Source organism: Schistosoma haematobium, chromosome 1, assembly GCF_000699445.3.
Source record: "Schistosoma haematobium chromosome 1, whole genome shotgun sequence".
Classification (NCBI taxonomy): Eukaryota; Metazoa; Platyhelminthes; class Trematoda; order Strigeidida; family Schistosomatidae; genus Schistosoma; species Schistosoma haematobium.
The window spans coordinates 10572601-10590937 of NC_067196.1; the positions used below are offsets into that span (position 1 = coordinate 10572601).

Below are 18337 nucleotides of genomic sequence, written 5' to 3' on the forward strand. Positions count from 1 at the left end.
TTTCCAGCTCCTTCAAGTTGTTATTCATCCTTTTCATATCTGCTTCTATTTCTCGACATAATGTGTTCTTCAGCCTTTCTCTTTTCGGCTTTCCTTCAGGATTCTAAGTTAGGGAGTAAGAAAAAGTAGAGAAAAATATTGTTTACAAGTAGTCAGAATAATATTTCTAAGTGGAATAGTAGCTATTAGTAGAATCCAAGTCATATGTTTTTCTTTTCAATTAGAACTTGTCAGTTGAATGTATATTCATCTTATTGTTCATGCTCTAATTGAAATTTAGACCGAATTAAATGAAATGCACCTTCTGGATTCAACTCTTAACAACTAAATAATTTTACTTAAGAATTAATATACTCTATTTAATTCTCATTATTTTAAAAAAATTTATAGGATTTTACAGAATTGCATAGATTAACATTTCAAGATGGTGAATCATTTACAAATGAACTCATAACAAGTAGTTCATTAAAACGTGTCACAATACAAATCCGTCCAAAAATGAAATGGTTACAAATAGCATTTCGTGATAATGGTTCATGTGTTCTAATTGATCGTTTAATTATTTATCATTTATCTTGTCCAGCAACTAAAGTAAGTTATCTTTATTAATTTACTAATAAAAATGGTATTTTAAAATATCTGATTAAAACTTTTAGTTAAGTTCATTATCACTTTATCATAACACTTATGACTATGTATATATAAAATCATGAACCAACCAATGTTAGACTACCATTGAAAACCTAGAAACACTGAATGGCCTTTTCGCACTATTCTGGTACTACACATCAGTGAGCACCCAGGATATATACATATATGCTTACTAGTACTGTGGTGTGTGCTACTTATATTGACATAAGTAGTATATGATGTTAGTTGTGAACAGAAAGTCTGGCAGCAGAAAGACAAGAGAATCGGACAGTAAAGAATGGAAACAGAATGCAATTTATATGAAACTGCAAGAACAATGAAGTCTGAGTCATTTTGAGACAATTGATGGACATTTTGCAAATTATGCATTTACTTTATGATTGTTAGATTTTATTAACAAGTCCTGTAAGGTTGAGTTAAATACATTCAATTGTCACCACCCGTGTTCTGTTCACTACAGTGCCAGTAAATCGATTGAGGTTGATAAGTCCATTATCTGCATTGCAATTATCGTTATATAAAGTAATATAAAATGAATTCAGTAGAAGGTATTTTATAGATCCTAATCCATTTCATGTATTCTTTCTCAATAAACACATATATACAGTTTATCTAATGTTTCATTGTAGAAGGATAGTTATGAAAGTTTTTAATCATCAGTATTGATACATAAGACTGATAATATAACATGATTTAGTTATAAAGTTTGGAACTTCTTGAAGAACTACATCAATTGGACGGTTTGTTGTTTACACAAAATTAACATCTAATTGAATTCTATATAACATTTCAACAAGAATTATATCTGATAAGTGAAAATAACAAAATATAATCTTGTTATGGTGACCTACTTGAAGATTTGAGCTATCTGTTCGTGACATTTAGATATTTCAACAACTTGTCTGTTGTTTTTTCCTCGTTTGTTTTATCATATCATTATATCTACTAATCGCATGATATATTCAAGAGCATTTGTAAAATGTTTACGACCTTTCGGTGTATAACGTAAAAAAACTACAATCACAGACATCGTGGTGACTGCTAATATGCACTGAATTGGATGAACATTACTCGGATATCGATCCCTGGACTGTTAACACCTAGCTGGCGATCACTCAATATTTATCGTCAGTATCGATGAAGAAATAAAAAAAGGAAACTTGTTGAAATACTTTGTTCTGAGAATTCCATATAGTACCAAGAATATAATCAAGCCATTATTAATAATAATAGTAATGGTAATAATAGTAACTTAACCCTAACTAAGCAAATAGACACCTTAAATTGATGAGTGAATGTAGATTGAAAATTGGTTAATCAACTTTATTGATTGAGATCATGAACTGATTGACGTCAGATCACCATTGAAAACCTGGAATTGGATTGGTTGAGATTAGACATTAACACCATTGAATGCCGGCTCAGTGGTCTAGAGATTACGTGTTCACGCGCGAGACTGCAGGCCTTGGGTTCGAATCCTGCAAGCGGGATCATGGATGCGCAATGCTGAGGAGTCCCACAATAAGGCGAAACAGCCGTCCAGTGGTTCCAGGTTTTCAGTGGTGGTCTAACATCAATCAGTTCATGGTCTCAATCACAAACTTAATAATCTCCACAACCCTATACTGATAATCAAATTTATCATATTATATTGAAGTTTCTTGATCGGAACAAAACCGTTGTGAAGACAAGGGGAATTCATAGTTTATTTAGGTTATAATTGTTGACAATAATGCCGAAAAGCTTTGCTATTTATACTCATTTTTAAAGTATCCTTAAGAGTCGGTTATTATAAGCTATAGTTTATGTTGTCAGATTCAACAACACGCTCGTGCTTCAGAAATTTACAATAGAAATTATTCAAATATCATTTTTGATTGAATTCTGATAAATCTTTTGACTGAACACTTGAATCGATTTCCTAAACTCTTCTAATAACTCCAGGCTGAATCTACACGGCAACTTGAATGCAAGAGGGAAAAGACATAAAATGTGGAAAGAATGCTTCACTCCAACATTAGTTTATGTATAGAAAATCGAAGGTATCTATAACATTTCAGATGACTTTGGGCTTCTGGAAGGTATGGCTCTTCGCTTTCCAGATGTTTTTGAGAAACCTCTATTCGGTGCTGAATGGATAAAATGTCTTCCAATGTTTTCAGTGCCCCTCTATACTTCTTTCGAGGAACACTCTAGATCTCCCCAACAGATTCAGCCTAGAAGTAGCGGTTATAAATTAATTCTGAAAACTAATTATTTATTGAAATGACCTGCACTTATTCGTTAAACATTCAACCAAACTCTTCAATGAATGTTTTATATTATCGAGATAAATACAGCAATAAAATTTAAATGTTGATTGGTCAACATAAATAATTCATTGTTTTTCTGCACGAATGACATTACATGACGATTTAGTTCAACAATAAAATAACGAGGTCACCAAGTTAGGGTTATGCTACGTCTTTCAATATATTATTATCGTACGAAAACGTGATCCAGTGTTTATATTTATAAAATTAATCATTCAAAGTAAACTATTCCATATTTTCTAATCACTGAATATTGCTCTTTTGTTTATAATCTGTATTATGTTGTTGTCTCATTGTTATGACGGGATGATGCTTGCGGGGCTGGGACGCATCAGAATAGCAAGCTTATTGGTCTTTGGTCACAGAGCTTTTGTTACGTTCGTAGAATAGGTGAATTCGTAATCGCTTCAAACATAGCAGATTTGGCGACGAGGTTGGCGCAAACATGGATGCTTCAAAAATGGAATTATTGCTCGAGCAGCAGCTGAAACTTATGCAGATGTTAGCAGACGCGAAACATACATCTAACACTCAAACAAGCACTTCTAATCCTACTACTATTGCACCATCAGTTGACGGTATCACGAACAGTATCTCTATGTTTCATTACAATCCTGAATCCGATGTCGGCGTTATGAAGACTTATACAAATTTGATTTCGCTAATCAGAATGATGCTTGAAAAGTCCGCTTGCTGCTTCGGAAGCTGGGTGCTAGTGGACTAGATAGATATTGTAACTTAATTCTGTCACTAAACTCACGTGACTGCTCATTTTCGGATACCGTCCAGTCATTGAGCCAACAGTTCGGAGATGATTCCTCACTGTTCAACGCGGGCTACCGATATTTAAAGCTGACTATAAGCGAAGACGCTGATTTTCTCACGCATGTGGGTATCGTCAACCACGAATGAGAACGCTTCCGGTCGAAATCGCTCATTGAACATCAATTCAAAGCCCTTATTCTAATCTGCAGTCTCCAATCTCCAAATTCAGTGACATCAGAACATGGCTACTTAGTCGATTGCACCAATACCCCAAACTGACTCTCAATGATATTGCAAATGAATATCAACGTCTAATGAATCTGCGGTGTGACACTACGATGGTCCAGTGTGATGTTTCTGATCGTACTGAAGTATATGTAATCCAAAAACCACGCAATCCATCTAAATCCTCCCCAACTACTTAAAGTCCAGTCCAACAGGCGAAAACAAATCCTTCTGCTCCATGCTGGCACTACGGTGCATGGCATTATGTTCGAAGCTGCCCTTATAAACAACATCGATGCATAAAGTGTAAAGCTATGGATCATAATATTAGTTCAATATAGTTAGAAATTATGCTTTCGGCAATAGATAATTAGGACAACGTTAAAAATTAGTTGATATTCAAACTTTTATATACCTTAAATATGTATACATACCTCATACCTTATATCTGTTTACACAATTAACATTGTTATTACAAACGAATTCATTGTTTCATGTTATCTGACATAAATGTCACTTAGTTTTGCATGAAACATTGACTCAATTTCTTTCTTCTTTTTTGTTTTAAAGAAGCAAAATGTTTAAGAATAATTTTCTTGTTATAAAATGAAGATAACCAATATTTCTGTAATAAATCTATGTTTTTGCCTACATGGTATAGAAGGTAATAATTAAATTTAGTCTCAAAAACATCATTTCACAATCACTTTCTTTTTTTTTTCTTTTTCACTTCACTCAATTTCTATTTATTCTTTTTGGAAACGTTTAGAGTACATCAGTTGTATATGTTTGACATTACCTATCGTATAACGACCGTCCAGTGTTTTCAAGTTTTCAGTGGTCGTCTAATATCAATTGGTTCAACATCTTAATTAGAAACAATAGTGTTAGAAATCCTTATTAAATTTATCAATTGTGTTATATCCCGGAAAGAATTATGAATAGTAACTTTTGAGAGCTATTTATGAATCAATACGATATATGTATTTTTATTGTATTATAGTTAAGTAACTAAACTATACATATTTGTGTTCCTCTTATTATGAGCTTTATTTTGATCTATGAACTAGTATTATACGATTTACCATTCTAGAGTTATGCTCAGTCTATCAATTACTACATCCTGTATTCACAGACACATTTGGCTAGATCTTGTATAAATGTTATTTTCTATTTTATGGTACGATGTGGTCTGTTTGGTTAGTATATAAACTGAGTATGATTGAAACAGATGATTCATATCGTAGAAGCTCAGATTAGTGTTCTGGACTCAACAGGCAGTCAAGGCCAGGCATGAGTCAGGATCAACAAGGAATCTAGACTGCTCATACTTGTTTTATGCGTCATTGATCCGATCGATAATTCACTATTCTCTAATTGTCAGTATCATTATGTTATATATGTGAATAGGACACAAAGCACAAGTTGTAACATCTCCCTCTTACCTTTCATTTCTAGTCTTGTTGATCTTTTATTTTATATATAAATGTTCTTAACAAGTATATGTATGTGATCAGATTGTTCGGAATGTATTGCACTAATATATCATCACATAATTCTAATAATCTTCGCCTTCTTATCACACTATTGAAGTTTATCAAATGTGACTTTAACTAATAGTTAAAGTATGATCCCTATAAAAACATTTCACTATTTAACGAATATTCTTCATAATTTTATCACGATACTCCACCGCCTTATGGATCAAAGCTTTAGATCAAAGGCTCGGGGTGTGCCCCCTTAAGAAAACCATCTGCTTCGGTCTGGACAACCGGGCAGTATCACAACCCACACACACAAATATGGTGTGGTGCATATATATTTGGTGCCCTCTTGTACCAATATTTATGTGTTCAAATAAAAATAAATAAATAATATCAAGTTTTACTAAATAACCTTTATAGTTGAGTTCATCTATCTATTATACACTTTATTTTTCAGTTTCGTCTAATTAATTTACCTGAAACTGAAGCTGGACATAATAAAGAAGTGAGACAAATTCATGTACAATGTATTCCAGGATCAATTTTTGTTAATCAATATTCTACATTTACAAAATCAAATGATCATTCTATTTATAATAATAAATTATTTAATAATATAAATGATGAAAATAATGGTTTAGCATTTTGTATGGCTGATGGTACATGGCATTTACAAACAAATCATGGATGTGTATGTGATGCAGGCTATGAATTGATTGAACATACAGAAACATGTCAAGGTGATTGGTAATTACATAGGTTTACATTATATATATATATATATATATATATATATATATATATATATATATATATAACTTATTAGCGACTACCGAAATAATAAAAATTCAACCTGTTGCACAAGCCTGTGACTATCTGGACTCAGTAACTAAGTTGATTACACGTTAAGGGTTTGAAATGAAAGTCACACAGTTCCAGTTGCGGCACTAACATCAATACTATAATGTAGGTATATTCAACTGATAAATAAGATGAAACACGAGTTGTGAATTTTAAAGCTTAACATCATACAACTCTATTTATAACTACGGAACTATTATTTTTCAATGGGTTCGATTAGGTTAACAGTATTCTGTATGAAACCGAAATCAAACATCGTAACAGTGAAATATATTACTAATTATTATATATATATGCAATGCTTGAAAAGGTAAAACTAATACATTCCCGTGAGAACGTTCATTATTTTTTACCTATAAAAGGGTACCTGTAAAATAAACTAGCTTCAACTGACTCATGATCTCAACTATTGAAATTACTACAATCTCCACAAAACTTCTGATACTAATACAAATTCTTTCACGAAATGTTTCACTTTAAACCAATAATCTCAAATATGTTAAAAGATGAATGAAGATAGAAACAATTGAATGTCAATTTCCCCTAAGTTAATCCCTTTATACATTTGTGTGCTAACTGATAATATACACTATGCTTCTGTTATATTTATGATAAGATCCACACATATAAGTGAAATGATATCAGAAGAACATATAACTTCATAAATTCGTATTTCAAAACGTATCATATTTTAATGTAATTTTCAATTCACTCACTTTTTATCATGTTCATTTCAAAACAGCTTGTCCAAGAGGAATGTTTAAATCATCACCTGGTTTACAACCTTGCAGTTTATGTCCATTGAATTCAATTGCACCACATGCTGGTTTTCATATATGTCATTGTTTATCAGGATATTTTCGTATTGCTCCAAATTTATCTGCTGAACACAGTTGTTTAGGTATGTTGAATAAGGCATTGTTTTTTTATGACTTTTGTTTATCATTCAATGTCGATTTGTGGTTGTTATTGCTATTGTTAAAGAATGAGTTTAAAATTTACGTCTAAATTCAACCAATCCATGAAATTGAACGACACATCCACCATTGTCTTCAGTGATTTACTATCTCACAACCGACCTGGTTGGACTCTATCGGTCACTGATTCTCACTAGAACTCCAGAAAATACCTCTTGGAGACAGTCACTAGTGAGCATATGTTGATTCATATCAGAAGTGGTTTTGTGGATATTACAGTAATTTAGATGGTTGAGACCATGAGCCAATTGAAGCTAGACCATCATGGAAAACCTGGAAGAACTGGACGGCCGTTTCGTCCTATTGTGAGGCTCCCTAGTGTTTTCAGGTTTTCCATGGTGGTGTGGCTTCAACTGACTCATTATCTCAGCTATTGAAATTACTGTAATATTCACAAAACCCTTCTGATTTAAAAATTTATGATAAACCAATCTTTACTTCAAAAGTATTCTAAGTTGCTAAATGGGAAGATTTCATCTGTAATAATAAGAAAGCACCTTGAAATAGTTATGCAATTGTAATACGGAAATGTAATTATCAACTAATCTGTGAATTACCATTATTGGGTATTACCATTATTATGTAGAGCGGCTGCCTCATTATTGGTTTTCAGTTTTTATTTCATAAGCTTAAGGTTTGCGCAACGTATGTTTGATTGAGTAGCATTCTTAGTTTTAATCCAAAAATTGTGACTCAAAGATGAGTACATGAAGTAATGGTGGAGAAGATTTGTGGCTCAGCTGGATGATTTCGGTAGGCTGTTGTTCTCTGAGTTGGGTTACTGAGTCGTGGAGCTTTAATCGTATTTCTGAACAACATCATCAGCATAAACTTCAGGTAGAAGTGACTGGAAGCCTCAATCTTACCAGTGATCAAGCTAAAAATGTGAATTCATTATGTGAATAACACATTCGTCATCTTCAAAAAGGAAGAGCTGAAAAATACCTACAATCTGATCAACAACGTTGACGACATACAATTCACAATGGAACGGGAGTCAAACAACAAACTACCATTCTCGGATGTATTAATCACCAGAATTGACACAGGAAAACTGGAGTCTCAAGTATATCAGAAGTCCACTCACACAGATTAAATTCTCAATTGCAGTAGCAATAACCCAAGAACCCACAAAATCAGCTTCATACAAACTTTATTCAAGAGGGCGAGGACACACTGCAACATACTTAGAGCTGGGGAAAATGAAGAACAGTATCTAAAGACTATCTTTCAAAAGAACGGCTACCTAATCAACCTCATCAAAATATATCAACCAAACGCATTAACAGAAACCAACAAATGGATCATTCTACCATAGGTAAGAGACATCAGAAATCACAACGAGATTATTGAAACATTTTGGAATAGGTGTAGCATGCAAACCAACAAAATCACTACAATCAATCCTACGCAAACCAAATGACGAAATGACCAAAGAAGAAAAACTGAACATCATCTGCAAAATAAATTGTTCCAACTGCAAAATACACTACATCGGACACAGTGGATGCCCTCTTCATCTTCGCCTGAATGAATATCAATTAGCAGTCAAACGCCATGACATATCCTTAGTTATATCACTGCATGTGCACAACTGTGGATACACATTCAACCGGAAAAATGTTGAGGTATTGGACAAGAGCAATTCTAAAAACAGAGAATTTTTAGAAGCTTGGTACTCAGGTCAACCAATAATCAACAAACACATTGAAACCGAATCAATTTATCAACAACTCAGGAAAATTATGGACCAAGAATCAGATTAAAGTGAGATACAATCAAAATAACGAAGTAAACAATGACGGAATAAGGGTCAATAATAACCAGTTAACATTGAGGTCTACAAGACAAGCTGTGAGTAATATGTGGAGAAATTCCAACACTACTTCTACCTCAAGTTTTGCTGATGACGTCGTTCAGAAGAACGATGAAATCTCCGCGACCAAACCATCCAGCTCCACTAAAATACATAAAATAATATTTGACAAATTATTTATACCAGATGCTTTTAAAGTGGTCTTACTTAAAATGTTATTTCATAGTGTATTGTTTAATGATTGAACTCACTTCATGTTTGAGTAGTTTGTATTCGGAATTAATATCACTATACAGTAATAAGGATTAAAGTTTCCTAAATTGTTAGTATTGATTAAGAATTATTGAGAGAGAAGTAGTTAATTCTAATTTTTTTTCAGAATGTAGCTAGCTACGGAATTCCGAAGAAGCGTTTTGTCCATGTTGGGACTCGTCAGTCAGATGTATCTGTATTCAAGCGTTTACTTTAAGACTCAAACCTAGTACATATCTTTTCACATCTCAACATAATACTCACTGAGCTAACAAGTCCTGACAGTTACCAACTTGTCCAGTGATTATGAAGTCATATTTATGAATCTGTAACTCTTAATATCAACCACAGTTAATTAAAAAACTCTTGCAATTATGTCATTCTCATTGTATTTTTATGTTGAGTAAATGTATTTAATCTGCTTTTCTGTATGATTTTTTTATAGGCCCACCTTCAGCTCCAAGAAATTTAAATGCTATACACATTAATGGAACATCAGTGATTTTATCCTGGGATCCACCAATTCGTTCAGGTGGTTTTCATGAAACTTTATATCATGTTCAATGTCAAGGATGTCAAATAGATATAGTTAAATATCAACCTGGAAATCATCTAAACGAGACTAAGTGAGTTATTATGTATATAAAAAATTGTTACTGACGAATTTTTAAGATATAATTTAAGGGTAAATTTAATTGATCAGGTTGAAATACACCTCAAAGTTATCTCATTGTTCTTCATGTTCAGTCTAATATACATTAAACTGATGTGTTTCAGATAAATTTCGTTGTTGTACTTCACAAAGACGATAGTCTTAATGTGCGCCAAATAGTTTTTAAACAATTTCATTGTTAAAACCTCGTGATTGCACGCTGATGAAGAGTTTCATATTTAGATAAAACATTCGTCCAGTGCTTCAATGTATTTCAACATATGTTTAGCTCAGTTAATGATTTACACTATGAAAATCCTATTGTTATTAGATACAGTGTAAATAATGTGTTAGGCATATTGGTGTGTTTCTGTTGGGGACGTTAGATCCCCAGAACTCACTTGGGAAAGGACCTAATTTTGTAATTAGAATTTCTTTGTTTTCGCATCAAAAGCACTCTTTTCACCTTCATGTCGTATTTTCCCACTTGAGAGAGTCTTAAATGCTATTGGTTCGTTATGTCTTTTAGTATGCTATTTTGTAACTCTCCCCAAGGACGGTTTTGTGCTGTATATATACGTTTTGATTTGTGTCTGTTGTTATCGCTCGTGCTTCTGGCTTTTGCGGAATATACTTCCACATTTCAAGCTTGGACTCCTTCCTCTAGTTAACGGGGCTGGGACGTATCGAATAGCTAGCTTATTGGTCTTTGGTCACCGAGTCATTGTTCCGTTCGCAGACTAAGTGAACTCGTAACCGCTTCTAACCTAGCAGTTTCTATCATGTGAAAACGTTAATTTAAGTTAATTATGATATAAGAAAATTATTAAAAGAAAAATAAAATTAAAAAAATCATGCGAGTTACGAAAGTTGAATGTGTAATTAAGTGTATGTTAATGTAAACAAAGGCAATAAATTATATAAACTTCAATAATTCAGTCTTTCTTGTAATCAGTTCTCTTATTTAAAAAAATAAGAATTCAAAAACAGCATTATTCTGAATAAATGTAATTAAATGACAAATGTGTGGTTTTGTGAGGTCGGCACAGGAGTGAACTCAAGGAAGCACTAAGAAGCTCAGTAAGAGCTAAAGACATTCCATTCAATCATCTTTTTGAAGAACATTCCATAAGCTTCCTTATTGCATCAATGCTAAAACCCACTGTATAAGGATTGGATGACTATAATGATGAATTCGCTTTTACTAAAAACTATAAATACCTGATAGTTTTTTTTTATACTATATTTGACACTGTTTTAAATATCATTCCTTTTCACTCGTCTTCTATCTTCTCATTTGCAACTTGGAAGGTTCTAGCGTTCGAGTGCTTATTGCTTACAATATGAATTATATATATTCAAATCTTGAGTTTTCATACTTAAATGTGCTCAAGAAATAAATTGACCACTGTTTTATCCAATCTGATGTCTTAGTATCAATAGTACACAAGTTACAACCTATTTCTTAACAACCATAACACCATCAAGTTTTAAGTAAATTCCCCTGTTGATTTATCTGATCTGTCATCTGATATATATGTACATTGGTCCAGGTTGCTATTCTGCATCAACATAGTGAAATTGAATTGAAAGACAAATGTCAGGATAGTAAATATAGTAATAGTATAAGTGGTTGTAGAAAAGGATAAACATAAAAAAAGATGAATTATCAGAAAGAAAATGACTTCAAAGCTCCAGATTTTAGGCAAAACAAAAGAAGGAATATATTTATATCATAGATATCAATATTCAGTCATGAGACTTAAGAAATCTAGTCATTGGTTACCTCTAATTAGATAAATTATACTCACCTACACTTCTCAAACTTTCATGAATTGATACCACATTTTGGGTTGACCACCCTCTAGCTTAAATATTATACTTTAAGGTAGACAGTAATTGATCATACATAATACATATCACAACTGTTTTAGCCGATGAAAATTCAATACCTAATCAATCCATTTGCTATCTACACCTACATCAAATCATATTCAATATGATGATCATTATTTATTTATTTGAACATATAAATACTGACACAAGGGGGGCACCAGTTACATATGCGACTAACAAATCTCATTTGATTTTTATGAGGCCTGTGATACTACCCGGGTGTTCAAACAGAAGCAGGTGATTTTCTTAGGAAGCATATCCGGAGCCTTCGACATGAAGATCCGATCGACAAGGCAGTGGAGCATCGTAATGAGATGCAGTCACATGGTAGCGAGTGACCAACGATTGGTTCACACACCATTTGTTCCCTCAGGATACTGGAGCCAGCCCATGTGCACCATTGGTTTGGAATCAGGGTTTTCCAACTCCCCTAGATGGACTCTCCGTGTCCATCAACCCGGTTCAAGCACTGAACATTCGCTTTTCGTCCTCTCAATTTCGTGAACAACACCCCCATCACGAGAAGGCAATGAGTAGGACTTCCCTGGCAGAGGCTATATACGCGTGGCCATGTGAGAGCATTTGGAGAGGTAGAGTGGACTCTCCCCACTCTCGGCCGTGCCAGGGCGTTTGGGGGCATATGATGATCATGATAATGCTTATTTTATAAAGTCAAATAATAAAATTCCTATATATATAACATTACAATAAACCTTATTCAATCATTCATACAATCAATACTAATGGGTACATAGAAATTGTATAGTATATTCTTTAAGAAATAACTATTATTATCTGACAGTAAGCAACGAAATAAAATTTAAAAAAGAGGGTTTCATCAATAAAATTTTATTTCGAACAAATTAAAAAAGGAAAATGTTACTCAATACGTTTAATTTGCTTCTATAGGCAGCAACAACAAGAATTAAAAAGAAAAAACAGAGAGAAAAACAACTGACAAGTTTTTTTCTTTTTACTTATCCGATGTATGTTCAGTTCAATATGAAATAGTCGTGATTTGTAGACAATTATATAAGTTTTTTTGTTCTTATCTGTAATCTTCTTCAACCTCCCTACTATTGTTACTATCATTATTACTATTATTATTATTATTATTAATACTGTTACTATTAATATTATTACCATTACTATTATCATTACTATTACTATTATTATCACTATTACTATTGTATACTTTAAATAGACTACAAATATGTAAATGAAATGTGAAAGAAAAGAGAACTAAATGTCAATTAGATGAGAAGAAACAAAATGAAATCTATTGAATACAAATAATAATAGAATAAAGTACACTTTACTTATTTTATATTACTGAAAGATTAAATACTTGACTAATATTAGCTCTTCTATATAAAGTTTAGATTAAATTGATTCATGTATTAAGATTTCTAGTTCTTTTAAATGTGAAAATTGAAATAAGAACTCGAATAGATTGAATGTTTGTTGTGTGTAATAAAACTCTCACTTCAATAGTTAATTCGATAACTGGTACGGCCCCCAAATGACCTGGTACGGCCGAGAGTGGGGAGAGTCCACTCTACCTCTCCAAATGCTCTCACACGGCCACGCGTATATAGCCTCTACCACGGAAGTCCTATTCATTGCCTTCTCGTGATGGGGGTGTTGTTCACGAAATTGAGAGGACGAAAAGCGAATGTTCGGTGCTTGAACCGGGTTGGTGGATACAGGAGTCCACCTAGGGAGTTGGAAAACCCTGGTTTCAAACCAATGGTGCACATGGGCTGGCTCCAGTATCCTGAGGGAACAAATGGCGTATGAACCAGTCGTTGGTCACCGGCTTCCATGGGACTGCATCTCCTTACATTGCTCCACTGCCTTATGGATCAGACCTTCAGGTCGAAGGCTCGAGGAGTGGCCCTCTGAGAAAATCACGTGCTTCGGTCTGGGCACCCGGGCAATATCACAGCCCTCACACATATCGAATGAGATTTGTGTTGCGCATATGTATTTGGTGCCTCTTTGTACCAATATCTATATGTTGAAATAAAATAAAATAAGAGGGAATGGTACTTTGAGGATTCTGAGCAGAAGTCAAAATTAAAAGAAGAAGAAGAAGAACTGGCGAGACTATAATTTATGGACGAACTAATCAGATATAAAATGATGATTCACGAATTTGAAGTGGAATTCGTTCATTCATTTGGCTAAATAGAGTTTGGACATTATAGCTGATGTCAGTTCGTGATGAAAACCCTAAATCTAATTTTAAACCCTAATCATCAACTATAAATGAGAATTCTAACTGTTTTATAACCCTCATTTAGTCCTAATTAGACGTTGTTCTTTCAAGGCCACTTCAGCGTCGCTAAAAAGTCGTCCATAAATTATAGTCTCACCGAAGAACTTTCTTGATATAGTACTATCAAATGACCTCGAGGCATATAATGGAGTTAGCAAATTATGAGTGATAACAGACAATGAGATAGCGGAAAAGTCATTATGAATATATGAGTTGAAAGAAACAATTAACAATGTAATAATACAAAACTAAATTCTCTTTAACATTAATTAAGTAATCTTCTGTCAGAATATATTATATTTTCTAACTTCGGAACCGCTAAATTATTTCAGTCTCCTTGAATTACTTTCCGAATACATATATTTGATGTTGCGCTAATCATTTACCTGTGACCTTGACCGTTTCTTGTATAAGCACATGTGTGCCTTTTATCACTATTCTATTGGTTACCTATGATTAGCTTCCTTTTATCTGTCTAGAGTTTGATAAAATTGTGCAGACTGGAAAGCCTTTGGCTAAGCTTCACCTTTTTACAATCTGTTTAAATACATAAATGACTGAGGAAAAATTACCATCGTTTTACAACGAGGTTCGTCTAAATATAAGATATATAGTTATGGAGAAGATTTATATTTTATAGTTCATTCATTCTCAATCATAATGAAGTCAATAAGTTGACCAACGTGCGTACTGGTCATTTGATCTAAATAAGTGACATGTAGTTATAGTTATCTGTTATGTAATATTTCTCATCTCTAGCTCTATCTCTAATGTAAAATGTAATTTTTAGTCGTGTTCATTTTTTTAAATTAAAAAAACATCCTGAGGTTACAATTCAGTACTGAAGTAGTGGTATAAATTTATTGATTTTATAACTAATCAATAGTGATAACAACTTCTATGTTCCACATGGAAATATAAAGATGAATACATATCAGATATCAGAGGGGGGTTTCTGTAGATATTATAGTAACGTTACTATTTGAGATCATGAGTCAATTGAAGCTAGAACACCATGGAAAACATAGAAGCACTGAACGGCCGTTTTGTTCTAGTATGGCGCTCCTCAGCAGTAGGCATCCACGATCCCACCTCGCGAGAATAGAACCTAGGACCTATCATAATATATTAATACCTATAATAATATGTAAATCAATGACTGACTCAAGATAATTTTTCGGGGAAACTATAATTTATATACGACCTTAGAGTGATGCTAAAGTTACCTTGAGAGTATCCACCTACAAACTACAACTAAATAAGGGTTGTAAACCAATTTGTAGAATTAGATTTAGGGTCTTCATTATAAACCAATATCAGCTATAATTCCAAAACGTTATTTAGCCAAAAAGATGAATAAACTTTCCGCTAAAATCCAAGGCTACCTATTATATATCTGATTGGTCCGTCCATAAATTATAGTCCCGCCATTTTTCTACATAGGTGATAAATATCTCTCTTTACTGAGTAAAATTTGAAACGCGAAATGCGTGACAAGCATATATAACGTAATATCAGATAGTGTTTATTTTTTCATAGAGTAGTAGTATTTACTTTTAAATGTTCATAAAAACAATAATGAGTTTAATATTTGTAAGGTCATCAGTTTACTATGGACTGATGTTTTATCGGTTTGAAGACCCCTTAAACAAAGATTCCATACTATTTGACACCTTTATAGAAAGTATTACCAGCAAAGAGTTTTTCAAACACGTCACTTAACATTGTGGTGCGTGCTACTGATATTGACATAAGTAGTATATAACGCGAGTGGGGAATGTAATGTCTGGCAGCAGAAGATTGGGAAGATCAAGAAAGGAAGAACGGGAATGGAAAGCAATTAGTATAGAAATGCAAGAACAATGAAGTCCGAGACAATTATTGAACACTTTGCAAATTAGGTGTTATAGTATGGATTTTCTACTTTACCAAGGAACTCTGTAATGTTGTGTTAAATATAATTCGGTTGTCCTCTCCTGTGTTCGCCTTCACTACAACAACTGTTTATGTACAACAAATAATCTATATTATAGTTATATTTTGTTAGCTTACATGATCTTAATTAGACTACCGAAACAAACCGGGACGAAACTATTGCCCAGTGCATCTTGCTTTTCTCTAATGGTTTAGTTAAGTTCATGATCTTAACTATGAAAATTCTATGATCTTCACCAAAACTTTCGTATTGAAAAATACCAATTAATTTGTGCCAGTCATTTATTTAGCATATAAATTTTAAACTACTAATAGTTGTGTATTGGATAGGTAAGAATATTACAAATTTAAAGATGATGTCCCATACGAAAACGAAGGATCTGTCCTGTGTTTCACGACACTCAATGATTGTCTAGTTTAAATCAACTCTGAGATATTCTGTCCGAATAACAATGAAATACATGCAGTAATTAAAAGATGGAGAAGAATAAGATGATTTTAATCATCGTAGTTACTTAAATCTTAGTGTTAACATTCGTACTATGTTTGGAATCTAGTTGCTAACGCTTCAAACTATAACACGTTATTCGTTAAGTTACTTGTAATGTCGGTTGACATGTTAAGCCCATATATCTTATTCTCGCTTTTGGACAAGTCAATCTATTGATTCTAGTTCAGTTACATTTTGATCTTGTTAATTATTCGCTTATCAATCTTGAATGTTTTTATTTGAGCGTATATGTGTGTATACTTCTCATCCCATTATTCATCACTGTGTTGTGTAACTTATTTTTGTGTCTATAAATACTGATTAACGCTTGATTAAATGGAGTTGGCTTACCCACCATCTCCACTGCTCATCGATTCGCTTTGCTCTATTCCATTTGCTCCATATACAAAATATATGTATTCAAAAGTCTATTCTCGTTATCTGACTTATTTAATTCCGTTACTGACTAACGCGATTTAAGTCGATGATTATATACGAGGATAGGTGACATACATATTTCAATAACAATCATTCATACGATCAAACTGGAGTCAGAACTCGGGCCACTAAAGTGGGGAGCCCGTCGAAAACATTGTCTGATCTAAATGACGACAAAATAAAGGGCCCCACTAAATACTTAGTTAAAGTGACTTATTTAAGTACGATGAATAAGGATTTGAAAGGTATGAAGTAAGTAAACGCCTTTTGTAAATGTTTGAAATTTCTATTGTCAAATAATAGTTAAATTCAAACCCTTTCATATTTAATTATGTAAAACTATCAGATTTCATAATAGTAGTAATGACAGTTGATTAATACCAGATAGGTTTTGTGGATATTATAGTAATTTAAATGGTTAAGATTATGCGCACTGCTGAGGAGTTCCACAATAGGATGAAACGGCCGTCCAGTGCTCCCAGATTTTCCATGGTGGTCTAGCTACAAATGACTCATGATCTCAACCGTTGAAATAAAATATTTGTTTTTAATCCAATACATGAACCAATCTAAGTGTTCCATCCAAGTATGGGACTCTTTAGCATTCCACATCCACAATCCCATCAGAGGAGATAGAACCCAGAATATTCGGTTTTGGACGCAAACTCTTAACCTCTGGACAAATTGAGTTGTGATTTAGTGGTGTACTCACATAAATTCAATAAATCCACGATATTACACAACCATCTACTGTCACTGGTGGTTAATTGTCTCATATTCGATACAGTTAAATTGTACTTGTCATGGTTTCTCACTAGAACTCTGGAAATTTCTTCGCGAAGCTAGCCATCAGTGAGTACCTGATAATTGTTAGCATGAGGTTGTGAAGATTGTTCAATTCCATTGAAATCACGAACTGGACTAAATTAGAACACCTTTAAAAACTTAAAAACACTGGAAAATGTTTCGTCCTAATTGGAGTCCCTCAGTAGTAATCATTCATTAAACAACCCGGGATATGTATGATCTAGTATTGTATAACATTATTGTTTCTTTTGTACGCTAATTCCTCATATTAATGTCAACAAAAGTTGTCGTTATGAAACTTATCCTGTTTCTTTTTCAGAGTTACAATAACAGGACTAAATCCACAGACACGTTATCAGTTCGATGTTTATGCACACAATGCTGTATCAACTAAAACAGGTACTATGTGGATTAATGTAGCTAGTGTAATGGTTACAACAGGGTCAGGTGAGTTGAGATGAGATTAGTTCGATTGGCGCTAAATATAACATTTTA

The 18337-nt window shown here is 33.2% G+C and overlaps 1 protein-coding gene across 1 annotated transcript in view; it reads left to right on the forward strand.

Moving 5' to 3' along the window:
• Nucleotides 1-18337, forward strand: part of MS3_00010050 (uncharacterized protein) — a 73627-nt gene that overhangs the window by 17990 nt on the left and 37300 nt on the right. Inside the window, exons 4-8 of the mRNA XM_051218384.1 lie at nucleotides 391-591; nucleotides 5895-6177; nucleotides 7041-7199; nucleotides 9789-9969; nucleotides 18162-18289. Of these exons, the coding sequence (XP_051073123.1) occupies nucleotides 391-591; nucleotides 5895-6177; nucleotides 7041-7199; nucleotides 9789-9969; nucleotides 18162-18289 (952 nt within the window). The remainder of the gene's footprint in view (nucleotides 1-390; nucleotides 592-5894; nucleotides 6178-7040; nucleotides 7200-9788; nucleotides 9970-18161; nucleotides 18290-18337) is intronic.